Source organism: Malus domestica, chromosome 11, assembly GCF_042453785.1.
Source record: "Malus domestica chromosome 11, GDT2T_hap1".
NCBI lineage: Eukaryota > Viridiplantae > Streptophyta > Magnoliopsida > Rosales > Rosaceae > Malus > Malus domestica.
Genome location: NC_091671.1, coordinates 17,668,357 through 17,691,136, shown reverse-complemented (window position 1 = coordinate 17,691,136; position 22,780 = coordinate 17,668,357). Strand labels below are relative to the sequence as shown.

Below are 22,780 nucleotides of genomic sequence, written 5' to 3'. Positions count from 1 at the left end.
GCAACTGCTCTGCTACGAGCCTTTATACTTTCTCCTGGATTTGTGCCTAGTAAGGCAGTGAAGCCTCCAGCTACCCCCGGTGCTGACCTGCTGGTCCATGTTGCTCTACGGCATGTCCTGCTCATCTATGCTGCTGTTACGATGCACGTGGTTAGTTCAGTATTGCTCACCGTCATGCTTGGTGGGGGCTACTAGTGGAACTTGAGCTGGACTGCTTTCGTGCTCTCCTCGGTTCGCCATATGGTTACCTACTCTAGTGCCTCGCAAAAGGATCTCCTTGTGGGCTTAGCCTCAAGTGGACGATTAGCTGGGAATATCCTGAGTGCTCTTTGGAGTGTGGACCCAACCTTGAATGCACACTGACGCGTGAGCCAAGGCAGGAAAGAATGCTTCTCTATGCATCTAAACCTTGAATGCACATTTTCCCGAGGTTCCAAACTAGAGTGCGCACTTCCCGAACGCACGATTCGTGACGGGCTGAGCGGCTCTTTACCGGGACGTCACTTGAATGAGTCACGTTATTCCACCCTTGTCCTACTTCAGGACACCTCGTCTAGGGCACACTGTGTCTCGATGCGCTCAAGGAGTTGGCTCACCAAGGTGGTTTGCTGCGTGAGGGCACTTGTTAGATTAATGACATGTTGGGGAGGTCATGCCCGCCATTTGGATTGGAAGAGTTTGGATGATAGGTGTCTCTATGCGTGGTGGAAGTATAGTGGACTGCAAGTACAAAGCCTGAGCCCAAAGCAAACATTCCTGCAGAAAAATGGGGTGAAAATAACCCTAAGTCCATCGCGGGACCGGTGGTTGAAATCTAGATCGATAGAGGTGGCCTCGGATTGGAATGTACCGTGGGTTGAGTCGTCAGAGCGGGTTGCAGAGCGAGCCAACCCGGTTAGGTAGTCGGTCCGTGAGTGTAGATGTGCTAAGCTCGCACATGTGGCGGTTGGCATTGGGTTTGCACTGTGCCTTGGGCTAGCGTTGGTTCTTCACGGGCTTAGGCTCGGTTAGCAGCCAAGTGGGCTCGAGTTGCCTTAGTAGTAAGTTGGGCCTGGGCTGCATTTACAGTAAGTTGGGCTCAGCGTTGGGCTTGGGTCGTGATGGCTGGGCTCTAGTTGTTGCGGCTTAGGTTGCTGCAACTTGGGCTACCTGGCTGGTGGCTTGAGCTGCTGCAACTTGGGCTTCCTGGGCTCGGCTTGCGGCTTGGGGGTTCTGGGCCTCCTACCTAGGGTTTTGAGGGCTACGGCGCTGCAAGGGTAGTGACACTTGCATCTGGGCTGTAGCCTGGTGGCCCTACCGTGCTGCCAGGTCACAGTGGCGGCGGTGGGGCTACTTCCACCGTTGCGTAGAGCCTTGAGGATCGCCGTCTCGGGGCTATGTCCTCATCTCCACTCTCTGGTCCAAATCCTTGTATGTACAGAGTTCCGTTTGTCGTGGTTTCTGAATTTCCCACCATTGTATCCTTTCTCCAATGATTGATCAATAAACTTTTGTAGGGAAAATTAATTGTTACGACGTGTGAGAAATTCAACGTAACAGAAAATTCAATAAACCAAATGCAAGAGGCTTCTTCGAGTATTTGAATCAGCTTTCAATAAAAGCACAAATTTGTTGATGAAAATTTTTGCCATCTTCAGTCTTGACGAAAATGCACCTGCAAAAATCAACACCTTTGATCAAAGACCTAAGTTTCACGCGCCCACAAGGTGCGGGGGGTTTAGGCCAATGGATCTTCAATGCCTAAGTCAATTTCTCTAAAGGGAGTAAAGTGTTTAGGGCTTTTTTAGGGTAAATTTGGTAGAATATGGGGTATATATAGGGGAGAGGGCCGGCCATAGTGTTAGGGTTTTACCCTACACATGGCGGCATCATATTGGCCAATGTTTATGGAGAAATATTCTCAAGATATTAAATAGGAAATAGTATCTTGAGATAATGGAGTAATTAACCCTAATTGATTTAAATTGGGATTACTTACTTGATTGGAGTCAATCTTCAATTGGGAATGTATTAAAGATAGGAATTGGGTAATGAATCCTTATCTTTAATGTTTTGACTTTTCCTTGTCAAGTGCAGGTGAGCTGTGGTCAGTTGTATTCAGCTACTAAGACCTTCAGGGGTGTGAGCTGCGCGTGGAAGTGTCTGAGGAGTCTGCCCATTTATTGAGGGCAATCTTGTCTTTCTTGAGCAAAAATCCACGTATCATCTCTAGAATGTTTGGGATTATTTTAGGCTCCACAATTGACATACCCTCAATATAATAATATTGTGCTAAGAATGTCTAACAAAGTCCTGCTATAAGTTTGAACATAGAAAACTTGCAAAACCTAACGAAAGGAAATACAAATGGTTGGTATGGTGGTACCCCAAAGGCCATTGCTTCCTCATTGAGAAAGTGCACTACTTTATTTATTCGGCTTTTTACTCGTTTGGAATTCGACAAGGAAACGTTGATCCAAGAAAGTGCTAAATTATATAGTGTCAAAATGCCAAACACGTTGACAGTTAAACTACTCTTAGGTCGCACGAACACTCCAAAGTTCCGAAGTATCTGAGTATGTGACACTCCACCACGCCGACACGCCTCAAACGCGTCCAGAATATGGGTTGGACACGATCAAGTCACTGTTAAGACACGATCAAAATACGACCGGAACATTTTTTTTAATATAAAAAAAAATTTTGGGGCAGTTTTATAAATATCAAACCTTCTAAAGCCTAAAATTTCCCGACCCCTTAACTTCAATTCTATTTCAGCCCTTCTCTCCATTCCTTCGCGGCGTCTCTACTCCCAAGTCCTAAATCCAATCCTATTCAGTCTTCTCTCAAGTCATCTATTCGGTCCTCTTTCTCTCGAAATCACAAACCTTTCTTGATGAACCGAAACTAGAGACAGTGAGGAACACGAGTACTTTGTTATGTATTATGCATTCGAATTCGAAGTATTGTTTTTACGTATGTAATTTTTTTTTATTTAATCGTCGTGTCCTAGCTGTGTCAGTATCTTTCCTTTTAAATTTTTTATGTCACCATATCGTCGTATCCCTGTCGTTGTACCCGTGTCCGTGTTCATGTCCTTGCGACCTAGCTTTGTGGGGCTTGGTTGAGCTGAGTGTGTGAACATTTCCTCCACCTCCACATGTACTGAACTTAAAAGTGCGCCGAGTGTTGAGAAGAGAAATGTGTTGACATAGTAGCTTAAGAAAATCAGAAAGGCATCACTGCCGTCCACGTATAATTAAAGTATTGCCAAAACAGTTTATTTGAGTAAGTTGGACTATTTAAGCTTAATAGTCAAGTCAAGTAAAGACAACCAAAATAGAGCTGTCAACTAGCCGTACGTTGTTATCACTTGTGTCATCAAAATTGCGATAAGATGATAACGGTATAATTAAATCCCTAATTAATACGGTCTCAAGTCTCAATCGTATTTCTAATGAATATTATTATAAGGTACCTAAAATCTTAATGTATTAGGCAAATTTAGGGTAGTGGCCAGAACTAGTTAATACCAAACATTTCCCTGCTACTGGTCTACTAATAATTTCTCTTTCATTTTCTAATGAAGACTGAGTTCAAATCTTATAAAGAAGAATTGTTAACCATAATTAAGAATCGTTAGTTCGTTAATAACTCAGTCTTCGCTTGCACCCTTAATTTTGCATTCGTATTTAGTACCTTAATTTTGCATGATTTTTTTGGTGAAATTGCAAGTCATCTCTACTGATGAAAACACACGGTAACTAGGATCCATGATGAAAACACACTTCATTGACGCAAAAGAAAATTAAAGAATACTACATATTTTCAAAGACGACGTATATATAATGAAAAGAGTCTTAGCAAAGATAAATAATCATAAATCTTCGACTACCAAGTATCAACAAAAAAAATAAAAACAAGACTCTAGTACATAGGTATCTCACTTTTTGTAGTTGAAACCAAACACAAAACTAGAACATACCCACAACTATTAATAACATGCTACGTAAATAATTTAGAAATAATTGTCAAAGAAGTAAAAAAGAATAGATGAAACCAAAACCTCCCCCAATCCCCACCAAAAACATTACAATAATCAACCAACCTAAATAAAAAGGAAACCAAGAGAAACACAGATTATATTTCATTCTTAAATCTTAGGAGGACTCAGGTTATTTAATTCTTAAACCCTAAAATAGATAAATAAAATGAAAGAAAAGAAGGTATGAAACACGCTTGTGTTCCAAGTTCCAAGTATTAAATGACACAAATCTAGTTTAATCAAAGAGGAGGTTTGCCCGTACCTTCACTGCAACTAGTTTAATTATTGTTTAACTAATTAATTAATAATTAAGATTCATAAACCTTGAAACGTTGTTTGACCATTCAGCTTTGGTTTACTCCCCTCAGTCTCCTCACTATAAAACCCGCCCCTCCACACCCTTCCTTGTCACCACTCAACACAACTCAAGAAAACCTCAACTCATCGTTGTTTATTTCACAATGAGCTTCTCTGCTGCTTCAACCACACCGGCCGCCGACAAGGGCAACGGAGCTTCAATCTCCGCCGTCCATCACGACATCATCACGGCCCACATCCTCACCCGCCTCAACGGCCAGACCTTGGCCGCTGTGGCCTGCGCATCGTCCGAACTACGCGCTTTCTCCACCGAAGGAAAACTCTGGCGGGACATCAGCACCGCCATGTGGCCTTCAACCACCGATACACGTGTTAACGACCTCATTTCCACTTTCCCAGCCGGTCACCGCTCTTTTTTCTCCGACTCTTTCCCGCTCCTCGACTACTCCCCCTCCCAATTCGCTCTCAGCCCTTCGTCTCGCACCGCGGAGTTAATCTCGGCCGTCGATATTTTCTACAAAGGCCAGCTCATTTTCTCTAAGGTTCAGGAATCAGAGACCGAATCCGGGTGGTTCTTATGCTCGCCCTTCCGGGTGGACTTGCTTGACCCGAAGGAAACCTTTCCGACACCAATCCGACATGTCGGAGAAGGCCAAAAGTCATTGAAGCACTTGGAGGAGAACTTGAGCTTGAGCTGGATCGTGATCGATCCAACCCGGAAACGGGCGGCGAATTTGTCGAGCCGGAGGCCGGTGACGGTGCAGCAGCACTGGCTGACGGGGGAAATACAGCTGCGGTTCACGACGATATTGGCGGGGGAGAAGAAGGGTGAGTATGTGCAGTGCGGTACGGTGGTCACGTGCAAGGGGACCGAAGGTGGGGAGCTGCACGTGAGGGAGGTGAGCATGCATGTGGAGGCCATGGAGGAGAATCATTTGAACGGGAGGGAGAGCTTGGTAATATTGCAGAGGGCGATCGAAGGAGGGAAGAGGAGGAAGGAGATAAACGGGAAGGCGAGGTTGGAGGAGTACTTGGAGATGAAGAGAGAGAGGAGGAAGAGAAACGAGAGGAGAGAGAAGGCTTTCGACATGATCTGCCTTGCTGCTGGGGTTACTATTTTCATGGCGTTCTGGTCATTCGTCTTGTTCAGATAGTCTAAGAGATGATGGTGATGATGATGATGATGATGATGATGAAAAACCCAGAAAAGGAAGCAGTTGGGTTTAGTTAATTTACAGTTAATTACATAGTTAAATTAATTATTTATACCAACATGTATAGAAAGGTTCGTAAAATGGAAGCAAAATGGGATTTCGATTATAATCATTTGTTTATTTATAGGAGTAATTAGGTTTTCATCCTTATTTTTACTACTCTATTGATTAAAACCTTATTACTTTTCAATTTTTGATCAAGGTCCTTTGTATTAATAATATCATTAATTATTTCAATAATAAAATATTTTTTATTTCTAAATATATTCATTTAATATTAAAAATGTTACAATTAGTATATTTATATTTATGGCTAAATTTTTTATCATATATTTTTATTTTTAGTTTGTACCCATTTTTAATTTGCAACCCTTTTTTAATTTGTACCAATTTTCCTTTCAATTTTAATTTGTACCCATATATTAATTTCTTTTTGTGCCCATATTTTTTACAGTTTTATTTGTATTGTACCCATATTTTTTTATTTATTTGTACCCATTTTTATTTTTGCTAAATGTACCCATTTTGAAGAATGTACCCATGTTTTGATACAATCATTTTTTGGTTATTTTTTATGAATGTACCCCTGTTTACACACACACAATAGTATATTTATATTTTAATATTTTTAATCCCACAAATTATGTTTTTTATTTAAAATCTCATTACTATAAACAACTATAAATTTTAATTTTTAATTTAAAAAATATAGTAACGTACATAGAAATAAATTATCAATTAATTTTAGGGACTTGGATCAAAAATTGAAAACCAACAAAGTTTCAGTCAAAGATTGTTCATAACTAGGGACCGCATCCAAAGTCTCCCTTATTTATATGATCGCATATGTGATTATGTAGTGTAGCTCTTTATACCCCACATTAAATTGGTTCAAATTAGGTGTACATGGAAGATGCATGTGTCCCATTTTCTGTTCTAAATCTTGTACGTACGTACTATTGTTCCAAAATATTGTACGTACTAATTGGTTAATATAGTGTTAATCGAAAAAAGTTGAGGTTCTACCATAAACTCATTTGGTAATATATGGAGTAACCTAATTTATTTATAAGTCATTATAAGCCATGTAAGGTTCATCTCCTATCAACGTGAGATTCATTCTCAACATGCTCTCTCATGCATGAAAACTTTTTAAGCCTAGCATTTTGACAACACAAATTGAGTGAGGAGGAGCACATGTAGTCATTGGACTTCACACGTGAGACAAGAACCATAAAGAAAGTTGAGGTTCCACCACAAAAACATAACGAATATCCAAACTTACTTATAATCCACGCAAGGTACCTCTTCCTACCAATATGAAATTCATTATCAAAGTTAATCTCTCACTTGGGTCACTTCACAACAAAATCTAATAATACGAACCGTATTATTTCAAAGATCATTATTTGAAATCCTTCCGAAAAATTAGTGAATATCCATGCAGCGATGGTCTGAGGATGTTGGATCCTTTCAATCTATCTTGATATATGAAATCGCAACTGATTTTCTTCAGTTTAATTTATTAAGAATGAAAAATGTCTTTTTGTAACAACCAACAATTGATTGATGATTAGGTTGTGAGTATTGAGATTAGTATATGTGGAGGTGGAGGCAAAAATGCCTTTTTGTAACAACCAACAATTAATTAAAAGATTAATAACAGCAGTGTTTGCCTTATGTATTAATTTCTTAAGATATGATAAGGACTTTTGTCTTCTAAATTTTTCTCACAAAAGAAGGGCGAGTGCTTCATTAGTGGATTACCCTAGTGGTTATTTAGAATCTTTCTCGCCACTTATTATTTCTAGTTAGTGGTATTCCTTTTTATTTGTAACTGAGAAGTCTTAGGTTCGATTCTTATCAAAAGTGAATTTGAACAATATTATTACTAGTCTATTGTAAGGTTAAGCCCACCCATCACCTTAGTATGGGTAATATCTTTTGTTAAAAAAAAGAAAAAGATTTTTCTCTTTAATTTATTGCGTTTGAGGGTTTAAATCTTTCCTTCTCCTGTTTAAATTAATGTAAAATAATCGTTATTATAGCACTCTAAGGCCCTGTTTGTTTGTTAGGACTTAGCTATTGTCCTAATCCCTTGTTTAACCTGGTTCAAGGATTAATTTTAATGAGAATAAGGAATTCACTTTCACTAAAGGCTAATACCGTCCAAATCTCGGTATTAACAATCCCGTGCCTCCTCATCTGTGGTGACCCAGCTAGCCCACCATCACCACGACATCTCCCTCCAACTCTCCTTCCCCTCCCAATTCCTTCTCCCTATACCTGACTGGAACCCTTGTGCACTCCCACTATCTTGCCGTCGCACCCTCCCCTCCTCTTTTTGTCAATGGTGGCGGTGAACTGTGAGAGATCAAATCAGAAACAAATCTTCAATAATTGCAATTGGATCAGGATCGAAGTCGGAGTCGGAGAGTTTGAGGAAGCAGATTTAGCAATCAAATATGGGTATTTGTTGTGGAAAATTTTTCTTAGAGTGTTTGCAATCAAGCAACCCATTTGATGCAAATTTGAAGCTCTATGTGAGAGAAGATATGGGCAAGGATAACGATGATGGCTTATGATAAGTTTTTTTATATAGTTTTTGTTTTTTCAAAGGCAAAACTAAATTTAAAAAATGGCAAAAAAGAAATATTGGTTTCAAAATTTATTAGTTTATGGCTTAGTTTGGTACTGCATCAAACGTTTTATAATTCTTATCTAGCTTAGTCCAAGCCAAGTTAGTACATCCAACTTAGTTCCATAAACTAGTCTAATCCGAAATAATCCAGTACAATAAACGCACTTTAAAAATCTAATAACAACTCCATGTTGTTATGAGTATCACTAATATTATATCACTTTCAAAGTAAAATAATACGTGGTAATGACTCTGAAACCAGTCCTGATTTTTAGCGAATATGATGAATAAGATGCCAAACTTATACTGAAAAAGAAACCAATAGGATAGTGCAAGAAATAAAGAACATGAATTTTAAAAGTTATTATTTATTGTTCTTCGCACTGCAGTCATTTCATTAGAGTCAAATTCTTTGGGCAAGCTCAATCAAATTTACATGTTTTCTATAGCTTTGCTGTTCTGATCAGTCAACACGCACGTTTAGAGTGTGCACAAGACCATTGTTTTTTAAGATAATGTAAAAGTTTTACAAATGGTGCGCAGACCGTGTGACTATAAATCAACTATATTTTTCTTGTGAATGCTAACATATAGCAACCTGCAACCGAACTTGATCGAGTGAGTAGAATAAATTTAGCTGTGGTATGTCGAATGCGTTCCTGACTTTTGTATTTTGGCGATTACGATTGAGCCCCCGTCTGCAAATTCAAATGTTGTGCGCGCCTGCCATTTTAGAAAGTCTGTTGATGTGATAAGACGTGAAAGTGATTTTTATTCTATCCAATCGACCTGGCATCATTTCTGCAAATGTTTGTGTGGATATATTTGGACCATCATAGATATTACTAGTGAATAAGATGATGAGAATATTTGGTACTACATTACTGGTCACTCATATAAGGACATTCTTTCACATTGTGTGCTACAATAATGTACTTTGATGCTTTTCAAATTAACAGCAAGATACGACATATACGACATCACTGCACTATCAACATTGAGGTTATAAAATGTCTTTTTCTTCAATAGTGTTGTCTATATTGTGAAATTTAAGATATGTGTACAATGGAACATAAAATAAATAAGACACAATATTTACAAGGGTCAACAATTGTGCTTACATTCTCGAGGCAATAGCAGTAGTGTCTCTCATTATTAAACTGAAATTACAAAGCAATGGAAAGATTTTTCTTCTATGTAACATTGTGAACTAATAGGTCGTTATAAAGAAAACATATAGTTACTTGCTAAGGCAAAGAGATGTTAAAGTAGTACATGCAGCACGAGACTAGTGATCGGATCATATTTATATATATTTTTACTTCAAATTCATTCGTCTTTTCTTAGTTAGTTCCTTATATTTTTGAGCTATTTACGTTATTTTTGTGTTTATAGGATTTGTTATGCAAAGAAAATAAAAATAAAACAAGTGAAATTTTATGTAATAAATTCGTCAAAACTGTCTGTGTAGATCAGCTTTTAAATTAAATTAAAAAATATCACTACTAGAAATTATAATTTTGCCGACAAATTATAAGCCGACAAAGCAAAATTTTGTCGGCACAAGAGTCCTTTCTCGACGAAATTTTTAATTTGTCGGCTAAATACTCACACTAGAACCAATTTACAATGCCAATCTTAGCCGAGAAAATTGAAACGTTAGCCGACGATTATTATGTAGGCGTAAATTCGATGCCCTGACAAATTTTGTTTTGACGGGTAAACTTTGGCGGGAACTTTTCCCGCTATATTGAAATATTAGCCGATGATGTGAGGCAACAAAGTATTTCATCGGCAAATTGATTAGAGAGGCAATAAAGTATGTCATTGGCAAGGTATTAATAACTCTACGTGAGAGGTTTTCACTAGTGCACCTATCCATTTTTTTCCGGGGAACGCAATCAAAGCTCTTGGCAACTATTTATGCTCTCATTCTCTCTTGTTTCTCTATATGAACGGGAGCATAGATAAAGAGATATCTAGCATTTCATATTTCTAGATTGTAGTTTTATGCCATCAATAATCTATATTGACAATTTGATTTCATAATATGTGAGTGTTTGAAAAGTTCTTCCTATCAATTCTAACTCCAAACTACTTTCTAGCAACAGATAACTTGGTTTAGGTTATGATCAATTATTAGTCAATTACAATTGTAAATTTGAATACAGTTGTATGTAATCATCCATTCTAATTCGACAAGCATATGGGACGGGTTTCGGTGAATACAATTTGCTTAAAAACAACTGCGAGGACTTTGCCAGCTATTGCAAAAGAGGCACGAGCGTGAGCGAGCAGGCTGTGAGGGTTTGGTCTGTGGGGAATAGTTTTGCAGATTCAACATATAGTAGTAGTACTAGTAGTGCTGCCAAGTTTTCTAAAAACATAACATATAATTATAAGAACAAACTTATAATTTTCCCATGGCAATCCAAACCTATTTTGTCGGTTCAAAAAACATAACATATAATTATAAGAACAAACTTATAATTTTCCCATGGCAATCCAAACCTATTTTGTCGGTTCACATCTGCCAATTGCATGATCTCCCTCCCATATTCTGTCTAATCCTATTTTGCCGCCTCATGATCTCCCTCCCATAATATTTCTATTATTCCAATTGTCGGTTCACATCCCTCAATTGTCGGTTCACATCCCCCAATTGCCTGATCTCCCTCCCATTGCATGCTATTCCTATTTTGTCGCCTCATGATCTCCCTCCCAATTGCATGCTAATCCCAATTGCTCATGACTTCCCTCCCACATTCTTCGCTCACGCCATTCGATTTCAGTTTGATAAGAATTCTTATTTATCTTCTAACAATTGGCGGGGTCTTTCCCGCTCAAAAACAATTTTGACGATTTATATCCCTAGGTTTACGATTCTTGCACTCTTAACTGATTCTCATCCACGCCTCTATCATCTCTCTCCCTTCTCTAACTCTCACGATCGTCTCCATACTTTTGCAGAAGCTGCACCACAAGCAACCAGGTTTATTCTTACCAATGAATTCTAATGCACTGCATATATGTATTTACATTTAACTTAAACTTGGTTTTGTTTTTGTAGATGCCAATGATTAGCCAAAAAAGGAAACGACCTCTTGTGTCAACAAGAATCCCGCCTCTGCCATCCCAGTCACGGTGTACATCTGCTATCGGAGCTCCTCCTACTTTTCGTCAAGAGAGGAATAGGCCTGATATTTTGAGGCAGACTTATCTTTCTCGTACACAATCTCATTCTATGGGTGGTGTGACCAGGAGTGATACTCCTCAACTAGAGCCAAGAAACATTGATCCTCCACGACCTTGGTGGGAAAACACCATACCTTCTTCGCCCTGTACTCGTTCCCAAACCATGAGTGGTCCGAACGAGACCTCTCTTCATCACACTCAATCCCAAGGTGCAGCAGGATCCCAACTTGATGATACTCATAATGATTTACCTACTGAAGCACCTGCCAGAAAGAGGAGTGCAGTTCGTCGTCGACACGGGAGTAAGAAATTTAATAAAATTAATGTTATATACCATGATGATCAAACACCCCCTTAAGTTTCAGCCGAGTCCGACATGGAATAGGGGTTCTAATTCCAACTACTAACTAAAAGTCCTTATGTATACATCGCTGCATGTAATCCAATAAACTAAAGGACTAGTATAAGTACGAGGATTTTTTGTTGCAGAAGATACGAATATGGAATAAATCTAACAGAAAGTACTGAATTTTTTGTTGCAGAAGATACGAATATGGAGTTTCTGGCATCACATATTGTGTCAAGTCATAATTAAACATGTTCTTGATCGCATATTAATGCCTTTTTGCTTTTCCATTGTAGGTGTTAATGGTTCTGTACCAAACTTACCAGATGAAAGACCAGTGCGCGGGGCATGTCGGTTGGTTAAAACCAATCGTATTGTTCGTATTACACAAGCAAAGATCAAGGTCGTTATAGACCCAGTGCATAGGCGAGCAACTGATAAAGTTGTTCATAGCTTGTTGGCACATGATACCGGGGCTATTGTTCGCCAACACTGCCCAATGAACACAGCATATTGGAAAAGAATGTCTGACGAGTCGAAGTCAGACCTCGTCTCGGAGATCACTGTGAGTAGAACCACTAATTTAAGACATATACTTTATAATAATCTCTATAATGACTTGAATTTTACTTTAGAAACATAATTTATTTTGTTTTAGTTTTGGTTTGAATTTATTGGAATAAAATCACAACTCGTTTTTAATTATCTTAGGTGAACTTCGACTTGGACACCAATATTCAAGAACATTATGACTATGTTGATAGACTCATGTCTAGACGATACAAGGAGTTCAAGTATGAGTTACATGCATACTTTTTAGAGTGGGCATCGGCTGAGGAGGCATTGGCCAATCCTCCGATAGAGATGGAATCAAGACCTGGGGAACCTGGACAGTGGGAGTTTTTATGCGAACATTTTCAGTCAGAGAAGTTTCTGGTATTGTTTTAGTTGATTCATGCATGCATTTAGTCTTAATTTTTTGTTAAGTATATGGCACTAGCTAAGAAACTGTTATTGTGTTGTGAAATATAGAAACAATCAGAGGCTAACAAAAAAAATCGAGCCCAAAAGAAGTATGAGCATCATGCTGGTTCACGCCCACTCGCCTACATAGTGGAAGAGTGTACACAGGTTAAGCAACGAATGTTTTAATGCTATGTTTGCAGCAAATTAGAATTTGGAGTATACGTTTTGGGTTTGAGGGATAAAGACTTTTGACTGAATATAAGGTTTTGTTTTTTAAGAATTTAGTTGCTAGCATGATCCATTTTTATGACTGCTTAATTTCTGCCATTTTTATGACTATCTTTGAACCTAAACTAATAAATGGCAGGCGGGTTCCCAATTCCCTGAGATTGATACCTTCGAAATTGCTTATGCCGGGAAGAACAAAAACTGGACCAATGAGACTGCCAAGTCCAAATTTGTAAGTCTAAAATTGTATGTTGTTTTAGTTTTGCATAATAAAAGAAGTTCTAATCTGGACGAAGTTCTAATATATGTTTTTCATTTGAAAAATAGGATGAGATGCTTGCTAGGAAAGAGGATTATCTTAATGAATTAGCAAAGGATTATCCGGAGGATACTCCCTTGAATGAGATAGTAGTACCTGATCAAGATGTTGGTCTTCATATCCTTAATGATGTACTGGGTGTTAAGCCTGGTAAGCAGATACGCGGTTTGGGTGATGGCCGAGTTCGTGAGCTTGGTGGATCAACTTCTCGGACGTCACTGAGAGCACGTCAGTTGGAGGAGGAACTGGTAGAGGAAAGAGCTGCTCGACAGGCAGCTGATGCAGCTCGTGAAGCAGCAGATCAGCGAATAGTTGCATCTGATACGGCTCGTGCAGCAGCCAAACAAACTCTTGCAGTTATGATGCAAACATGGCAGCACTCTATGGTAGACCTGGCAGCGCGGGTTCCTGGATGGGAACCTCCATCATTGATAATACCACCACAAACACAACCTGATCAACATGTAGCTCATGATGAGAACTACAATGAGAATGAATAACCTGATCAACTATAAACACAACCTGACCACCAGAAACTCTTGCAGTATAGTTTATTTATGTTTTCAGGCACGTATGCTTATGTTCTAATCTACTTAGCTAGGTGATTAATTGGTACTGTTATGTTTATAAAAATTACAGACCTTTCCAGGATTTATATAATCTACTTATGATGTATTTGGTACTGCTAGATTTGGATTGGTACTGTTATGATTTATTTCTGTCTATTAATGAAATTCTTCATCCCAAATGTCGGAAGTTGTCGAATTCAAATTGCTAGCTTGCCAAGATTACTGATACTAGGCGAAAGATATTCCTCCAACAGCTGATTCAATATCATCCATATCCCCGGACATGATTCATCAGAGATTAAATAAATTATAGGCCTTTAATGGATTTATGTAATCTACTTATGTTCTCTTGAGTTATAATCTACTTGGTTGGGTGATTGGTACTGTTATGATTGAATAAATTATAAACTTTCAATCCTCTCTGCCAATTGTTCCAAGTCAAATGAGGTGTGTAGTGGTTTTATAAGCTTCTCGAAGTCGTATTCGAGCCGCTCACGTGGTGGCTTCTTTTATTACTTAATAAGGTTGCTCTTATGTTTGAAATTTAAAAAGACCGGAAATATTGTCGCGGAAGATGTAAACATGAATTTTTGGTTAATTGTTCGGCGAAAGATATAAACATACCTTGTTACACTTTAATAAAAAATGAAAACTAACGAAAAATCCTTTAAAATATCATGTAATATTTTGGCAGGGATCTTCCCACTCAGAGATAATGTATGTGAATCAAATAAATGAACGTTTTATCATGAATTTGTTACTTGGTACCAACACCCACTACTGCAATATACCTTATCAGTGGCGAAGCAAAAACCGACAAGAAACCCAATTTCTGTCAGAAATTTAGCAAAAATCCGACATAAAACAATGTAATGTCGGATTGGAATAGCGACACTAATGCTGGTGTCACAAAAGGGCTTCAGTTTAAAATATTTACAATGAATGAGCTCGATCTTCAATTTAAAATATTTACACTAGTGGATACCACAAATTCTTATGTTATACTTAATGAAAATATAAATAAACTCTAAGTGTTAGTGAATCTATCATGTTCATGGGATACGCATTATACGAAACTAATTTCAACGATCCAACCGTCAAACTTGTTTATATATGCTTCGAGATCGCATACGCCAAAAATTGCAAAAAACAAACATTCAGAGATTATGTAAGGAGACAAAACGTTTTTACGGCTATAAACGAAAAATCACGATTTAACGGTTATTTTAACTCCGATTTTGATGATTTTTTACAGCTACACTCCTTGATCCTATATGAATACAATGAATAGCTCGATCTTCAATTTAAAATATTTACACTTGTGGAAAGTATAAATAAACTCTAAGTGTTAGTGAATCTATCATTTTCATGGGATACGCATTCTACGAAACTAATTTTTACGATCCAACCGTCAAACTTGTTTATATATGCTTCGAGATCGCATACGCCAAAAAGTGCAAAAAACAAACATTCAGATATCATGTAAGGAGATAAAACCTTATGACGGCTATAAACGAAAACTCACGATTTAACGGTTATTTTAACTCCGATTTTGATGATTTTTTTACAGCTACACTCCTTGATCCTATATGAATACAATGAATGAGCTCGATCTTCAATTTAAAATATTTACACTTGTGGATACCACAAATTCTTATGTTATACTTAATGAAAGTATAAATAAACTCTAAGTGTTAGTGAATCTATCATTTTCATGGGATACGCATTCTACGAAACTAATTTCAATGATCTAACCGTCAAACTTGTTTATATATGCTTCGAGATCGCATACGCCAAAAATTGCAAAAAACAAACATTCAGAGATCATGTAAGGAGACAAAACTTTTTGACGGCTATAAACGAAAAATCACGATTTAACGGTTATTTTAACTCCGATTTTGATGATTGTTTACAGTTACACTCCTTGATCCTATATGAATACAATGAATGAGCTCGATCTTCAATTTAAAATATTTACACTTGTGGATACCATAAATTCTTATATTATACTTAATGAAAGTATAAATAAACTCTAAATGTGCGTTTGTTATACATAACAAAAAATATCAAATCAGAACCCTCTATTAAAATTAGAGATCAGTATAAGACAAAATGAAATACACGAATTGCTAGCTAGTGATATTTGAATGTACCATGCATGTCACTCACAATTCTAAACTTATTTAACAAATAAAAAGGACGCACGTGCGGGAAGAGCAGTATCAACATATAGATGCGGGGAGTTAGAAAAAAAAGTAACAATTAGGCGCACGAAGCGCTCATCTCTCTCCGTCCCATTCCTTCTCCCTAGTTGCTGCAAATAGACAAACCGACAGCCTCCTTCCGGTGGAAATCGAAACCATCGTCAAAGTCAAATCCTAAAAAAGGTTTTTCCCTCCTAATTGTCATCTTCAATTTACGTTTCTGATGGATAAACCCATTAGTTTTCTGTGTAATTCTCTTAGGGTTTTAATATTTTTTTTCGGATTCTTTTGCCAGTATATTGTGGGTTCTTCCCCTTCTAATTCTCATCTGAAATTGTTTTACATTCTGCGGGGTGGGGGATGTGGCTGGGTACTATATATGGATTGGTGGAATCAGGGTTTAATTCCTTTCAAATTTTTTACTGGAATATATAAATATATATATATATATATATCTCTCTCTCTCTCTCTCTAAATTTGTTCAATTTTCCTATACAGAGGGCGGTTACAAGGCTGGGCTTATATACTGAAGAATCTGATTATATTCTAGGCTAGCTGCTTTCTTTGGTAAGGTATGTTGTTACACCGTCACCCTCAGCCTATCTTATTCATTGTTTGATTGCTAGTCCTAATGAATGTTGCATGTGAAATTAAATTTGTAAACATGTAAACAGGGAGTAGATACTTTATATGCCATGGACAGGGAATGGATACGAAATCCGAATCGAGTGAGTAGGGAATATTTAAATGGGATTTCAGAATTTTTGAAAACTGCAAGCAAACATGTCAACGCTGAGGGTTATACTAAGTGCCCATGCCAGAATTGTAACAACTGTAGATTAAAGTCATTGAGAGAAATTCAGCAAGATTTGGGTAGATATGGAATGTCATTCAATTATACTACATGGACTCATCATGGGGAACGATTGAGAACTGTTTCAAGTTGTTCAAACCCACAACCAGTGTCGCGACCTATTACTGAAATAGGAAGTGATAATGATCATGTAATGAATGTAATCAATGATCTTCATCCACACACGCATGTTAGTCAAAACAATGCGTTGGAGGAGGATGATAACACAATCAGCAATGATAATGTGGAAGTGGATGAGTCCAGCATGCCTAGAGAAGAACATGAAAAGTTTGAGAGATTATTAAAACAAGCTCAACGAGAATTGTACCCTGGGTGTGAAGGTTTCTCTGTACTAACGGCAATTGTGGAGTTCATGCATGGCAAGGTCATGTTTGGAATGTCCAACACATGCTATGATTATTTCATGGCACTTTTCAAACGGATGCTTCCGAAAGATAATGTTTTGCCTCCATCACATTATGAAGCAAATAAGATTTTGAAAGATTTAGGGTTAGGGTGTGAAAAAATTCATGCCTGCAAGTATGATTGTGTGTTGTTTTACAAAGAAAATAAAGCGTTAGATCAGTGTCCTGTTTGTAATGAGCCTAGGTATCATAAGAGTTCTCCGGACAAGAAGCGGAAGATTCCGAGAAAAGTGCTACGATATTTTCCACTTAAGCCAAGATTGCAACGGCTGTACATGTCAGTGCACACGGCCAATGATATGAGGTGGCATAAGGAAAAGAGGGTTGATGATGATATCATGCGACATCCCGCTGACGGAACTGCATGGAAAGAGTTTGACAATATATATCCTGACTTTGCAGCAGACCCTCGGAATGTGAGGTTAGGCCTTGCCACGGATGGATTTAATCCATTCAATAATATGAGTAAACCTTATAGTATGTGGCCTGTGGTGGTTGTTCCATATAATTTGCCGCCTTGGAGATGTATGAAAAAAGAATTTTCCATTATGACATTGCTAATCCCAGGTGATAAAGCACCTGGAAGAGAAATCGATGTGTATTTACGACCGTTAATTGATGAGCTGAAAGAATTATGGGAAAATGGTGTGCCAACATATGATAAGGCTACTAATTCTATGTTTAACTTACGTGCGGCATTGATGTGGACAATCAATGATTTTCCAGCTTACGCAAATCTATCGGGATGGGGCACTAAGGGCTATAATGCATGCCCTGTTTGTAATGAGGACGGAACATCAGAAAGGTTCAGCGACAAGATTTGTTACATGGGACATCGACGGTGGCTACCTTGGAATCATGCATGGCGGGATAACAAAGACTCTTTTGATGGGAGAACTGAATATCGTGCTAGACCTCGGGAGTTCTCAGGGGAAGAGATTTTAGCACAAGTTGCTAATTTAAATTTTGGTCGGATGGGTAAACATGACAACAATCCGGACAAGAAAATGAAGAAAACGCCTGAGCATCGAAATTGGTCGAAAAAGAGTGTGTTCTTCGAGTTGGAGTATTGGTCAAAGTTGAAAATCAGGCATAACTTAGATGTGATGCACATCGAGAAGAATGTTTCTGATAGTGTTGTTGGAACAATACTGGACCTAGAAGGAAAATCTAAAGACACGCACAAAGCTCGCAATGATTTGATGAATTTGGGCATAAAAGAAAATTTGTGGTTAGAGTGGGACGGGAGTAAGTGGAATAAAGGTCACCCATTTTATACCGTGGAACCAAAGTTCCAAAAAGAATTCCTTGAGTTTTTGAAATGGGTAAAGTACCCAGATGGATATGCAGCCAGTATCTCTCGAAATGTGAAAGTCGGTGAGAAAAAGATTTCCGGATTGAAGAGTCATGATTGCCACGTGTTATTGCAGCGACTTATTCCCGTGGGTATTCGAAAATTTTTGCCGGAAAATGTGGTTGAACCGATCATTGAATTATCGAGCTTCTTTCAGCAAATATGTGCCAAAACGTTGTGTGTGGTAGACTTGGAAAGGCTGAAAGAAAATATTGTGTACATATTGTGCAAGCTTGAACAAATATTTCCCCCTGCATTCTTTGATGTAATGATTCATGTCATGATCCACTTAGTAGATGAAGCGATACTTGCTGGGCCTGTTAATTTTCGGTGGATGTACCCTATAGAAAGGTAGCAATATTATTCTCCCATTTAATCTCATTGTTCTTATGAAATTGTAAATTTAAATTGTAACACTTTAATTTCTTTGCAGACTATTGGGAAGGTATAAACGCTATGTGCGGAACAAAGCACGTCCTGAGGGATCTATTACAGCGGTATACCTTTCAAATGAATCCCTCACTTTTTGTGGGATGTATCTCCGTAATGTTGAAAGTTCTTTTAATCGACGTGAACGAAATATTGATGGTGGTGTGCGACTAGAGAAGCTTTCTGTATTTGCTCAAATTGCAAAACCGTTTATGGGTAGTTCAAGTGTTGAATTTACTAGTGCTGACATGAAGATAGCTGAGTGGTTTATATTCAACAATTGTGACGAGGTGACACCATTCCTTGAGTAGGTGACATATTCTGTATTTACTTTAAGTAGTTTTTTTCAAATGCTCTAATATTTATTTGACTTATTAAGCAGGGAGCATGAGGAAATAATAAAGCGTGAAAGTAGTTCAAACGTGGAGCAAAGACACAAAGATAAGTTTCCTTCTTGGTTTCGTGAACATGTAAGTCAAACTTTGTAGTTATTGTAACGTGTTTCATTATTTTAAAATAATTTGTGCATAACATTGTCCATCATATTACTAGATGAGGAGCTTGGGAAAGGAAAAGTCACCTTTATATAATGATGAGTTGTTTGAGTTAGCGAGAGGTGCTGTGCGAGCTGAAACATATCAAGGCTGTGTTGTGAATGGGGTTAAGTTTGTAGTTGCCGAACGAGATGATAGATTAATCACTCAGAATAGTGGGGTGTATGTGCCTGGAGATGTCGATACTGGAGAACTAGAATTTTATGGAAAGTTGACTAGTGTCATTGAATTGTTATATAGACAGGGGTATAAAGTGGTGTTATTTAAGTGCCACTGGTTCAATACAGACCCTTCTAGACGAGGGAGTATAAAGCGCGACTACCACTTAATATCAGTCAACACAAACACTCGTTGGTATGATAATGATCCTTATATTCTTGCCACTCAAGCGAAGCAAGTGTTTTATGTGGCTGATCCTAAGGCAGGTACTGGTTGGAAAGTAATTCAAAGAATTCAACATAGAAATGTATGGGATATTCCGGAAAAGGGGAACTCTGAGGGTGATAGTAGTGATGATGATGTGACATACCAAGAGAACTCTTCATCAGACATTCCTGATATGGCACAAGTACAACACATTGATGAAACTCTGACTCCGTACTGCTTGGAAAACGTTCCTCCAGTTGCAGTTGAGATTGACTCCATCATTATAGATCTTGGGGCTCTTCCTAGAATTGATGAAAATGAATTCATTTACAATTATAATGAAGAAAGTAGTATAGATACTGATGACTACATAAGCAATGAGGAAAATAGTAGTCATGGTGATGATAGTTCAAGCAGTACTACTGATGACGATAGTGATCTAGATTATTAGTAAGTCAGTATTTAGTTTGCTCATTGTGTTTTTGTCTAAATAATTTCGTCATTTTGTATATGCATTTTCCATACCACAATAATTTGCTAACTTGTTTGTTTGTTTTTGTATTCGTTTTCCATGTTTTTATTGGAAAATGAAATAATTGTATTTGCTTTGATTGAATCGCATATATGGATGAAAAACATGTTCTTAATTGAACTATTTCATTTGGGTTCGAGTTTTATGATCTAGGTTTCCAATTTTTGGTTGATTTGGCCATCCATTTGTATAATATTGGTGAAAACAATGCCCTTTGACTTTAATTCCAGATTTCCACTGTAATTTTTCGATATTGTGGTCTAGGTTTGACATATTTGTTTTTCCTTTCTATAACACTTGCAGGTTGTCTATGGCTCAGTGGGATTCTGGGCTAGATAGCTTACAACTGGTATCAGCACGGCATGGAGACCAATGTGAGGATCATTCACACTAGGTAATTTTGATATTTGAGGATTAACTTGATTAGTACATGCCTATATCTTCTTGTTTACACTGATAAAGATTATAAACAATGATGAATTAGGATGCTTTAGTATAGTTTATTAATGTTTCCAGGTGCATATGCTTATGTTCTAGAGTTATAACCTACTTAGCTAGGTGATTGGTATTGTTATGTTTATATAAATTATAGACCTTTCAAGGATTTATATGATCTACTTATCATGCTGCCTTGTTTACAGAGTGTGATAATCATGTTGCCTTGCTGTTTATAATGTTTATCTTGTTGTTTACAGTGATGAATGACATATAAGTAGTTGATGCTAACTTGATTATTACCTGGTATCTATTAAACATGTAATTTTGCTAGGTTGTGATGCTGCATGGCGTTGGTAAGTTAACTTGATTAATAGATATCTTTATCTTGTTGTTTACACATTTATGGTTTCATAAGTTATTTGTTTAGAAATACCACTCTAGTGTGGCCTTGCGTTCCTTAATGTCAATGATATTTAGCACCCTTAACGTTTGCTAATCAAGTTTTTTAATTTGTTTTTCTTCTACAGTTGTTTGATACTGGAATGTTTCATGATGATCCTTATCGTTTCTCGATTTCATGATGCTGCATATCAACTTGATGAGGACTATAGTGAGAATGGTGATACTTAAGGATATTTTATCTCTATTATATTAATCTCGAAATGAAAACATAGATATTTTTGTATTTTGTAACTACACCGAATTGTGAACCTTACATTAGTTTATATTACATGAATTTTGTGTTGTTCCTACATTAATTCTTCATTCACGCCCCTTCTCGATCTCTTAAGCTTGCTTGTTTGTGATGGATAAAAATATTATTAAAAATTAGAAAATATTGGACTTGACATGTTTTGTCGGCACAAAATTAATTAGCCGACAAATGTTTTTGTTCACAAAAGATTCAACCAACTAATTATTTTGTCTACACAAGTAATTTGAGCCGACAAACCAATTTGTTGTCATAGGACTACGTAGCCGAAAAACCATTTTGTCACGACAAGATTACTTAGCTGCCAAAATGTTTTGTCGCGACAAGATTACTCAGCCGACAAAATATTTTGTCGTGACAAGATCACTAAGCCGACAAATAACTTCATCGTGACAAAACAACCTATGCTGACAAAATATTTTGTCGCAATGTTGTTTTGGTGACGGGCACAGTTTGACGGCTGAGATTTGTCGCCTTTAAAATGAGCCGACGAAATATCAAGATTTGTCGAGAAAGATCTTGCGCGACATGCTTTTAGCGACAAAATTGCCGACAAAGTTTTTCGTTGGGAAAGGCTCTTTGCCGACGAATTTTGACTTTTGCCGACAAACTAAGTTTGTCGGCAAAGTGGAAATTTCTAGTAGTGTATATATAATAATGATAAGTCATGATGATGTTTGAAACATCATCATGATGGTTTTGTTTTGTAGAAGAAAAGAAAGGAACGGATGGAGAAGAAGAAAAGAAAGGAATAAAAAAAGAAAAGAAGGAATAAAAAAATTTAAAAGAAGAATAAGAGGAGGGCAGCGTGAAAGGATCCAAGGGGGAAAATGGAGCAGAAAAAGTGATAGAAACGGGGGGATTAGAAGGAGACCTGGTGGAGGATACAAGCTGCCTTTGGCAGCGTGGAAGTTAGGCGTGGGGAGAGAAGCAAAGCTGCCTTTGCAGCTGGGCAGAGAGCAAACGGAGAGCAGAAAAACAAGAAGAAGAAAAATAGAGAGCTCACGCCACTGCTTGGCAAGGGAAAGAGGAAACCTCTGCACTCTCTTATTTCGGTTCTATTTTCCTAAACTCATGTTTAACTTTTGGTTTA

General features: G+C 37.6%; 2 protein-coding genes and 1 long non-coding RNA gene across 10 annotated transcripts; 2 read left to right on the top strand and 1 right to left on the bottom strand.

Moving 5' to 3' along the window:
* Positions 1 to 10,505: 10,505 nt before the first annotated feature.
* LOC139189687 (uncharacterized) lies at positions 10,506 to 11,217 on the bottom strand. The gene is made up of 2 exons (XR_011573534.1): positions 10,709 to 11,217; positions 10,506 to 10,634 (listed from the first exon to the last, which is right to left on the bottom strand). It is a non-coding gene; the product is annotated as an uncharacterized lncRNA (long non-coding RNA).
* LOC103436170 (uncharacterized) lies at positions 10,627 to 13,985 on the top strand. The gene is made up of 7 exons (XM_008374593.4): positions 10,627 to 11,189; positions 11,268 to 11,694; positions 12,035 to 12,303; positions 12,450 to 12,674; positions 12,771 to 12,869; positions 13,072 to 13,164; positions 13,260 to 13,985. Exons 2-7 carry the CDS (start codon positions 11,268 to 11,270, stop codon positions 13,749 to 13,751), a joined length of 1,605 nt encoding a protein of 534 aa, XP_008372815.2. The 5' UTR covers positions 10,627 to 11,189; the 3' UTR covers positions 13,752 to 13,985.
* A 2,044-nt stretch (positions 13,986 to 16,029) lies between these two features.
* Positions 16,030 to 21,727, top strand: LOC103436169 (uncharacterized). Of its 8 annotated transcripts, none has more exons than XM_070808716.1 (8): positions 16,030 to 16,207; positions 16,523 to 16,591; positions 16,699 to 19,007; positions 19,090 to 19,392; positions 19,465 to 19,555; positions 19,638 to 20,455; positions 20,841 to 20,931; positions 21,503 to 21,586. In XM_070808716.1, coding segments are annotated over exons 3-7 (3,501 nt in total). In that variant the 5' UTR covers positions 16,030 to 16,207; positions 16,523 to 16,591; positions 16,699 to 16,719; the 3' UTR covers positions 20,842 to 20,931; positions 21,503 to 21,586. The 8 variants fall into 8 exon arrangements, with proteins under 8 accessions (XP_070664817.1, XP_017187776.2, XP_070664814.1 ...); XM_017332287.3 differs by having other exon boundaries at positions 16,523 to 16,596; positions 19,468 to 19,555; XM_070808713.1 differs by having other exon boundaries at positions 16,523 to 16,596.
* Positions 21,728 to 22,780: the final 1,053 nt, after the last annotated feature.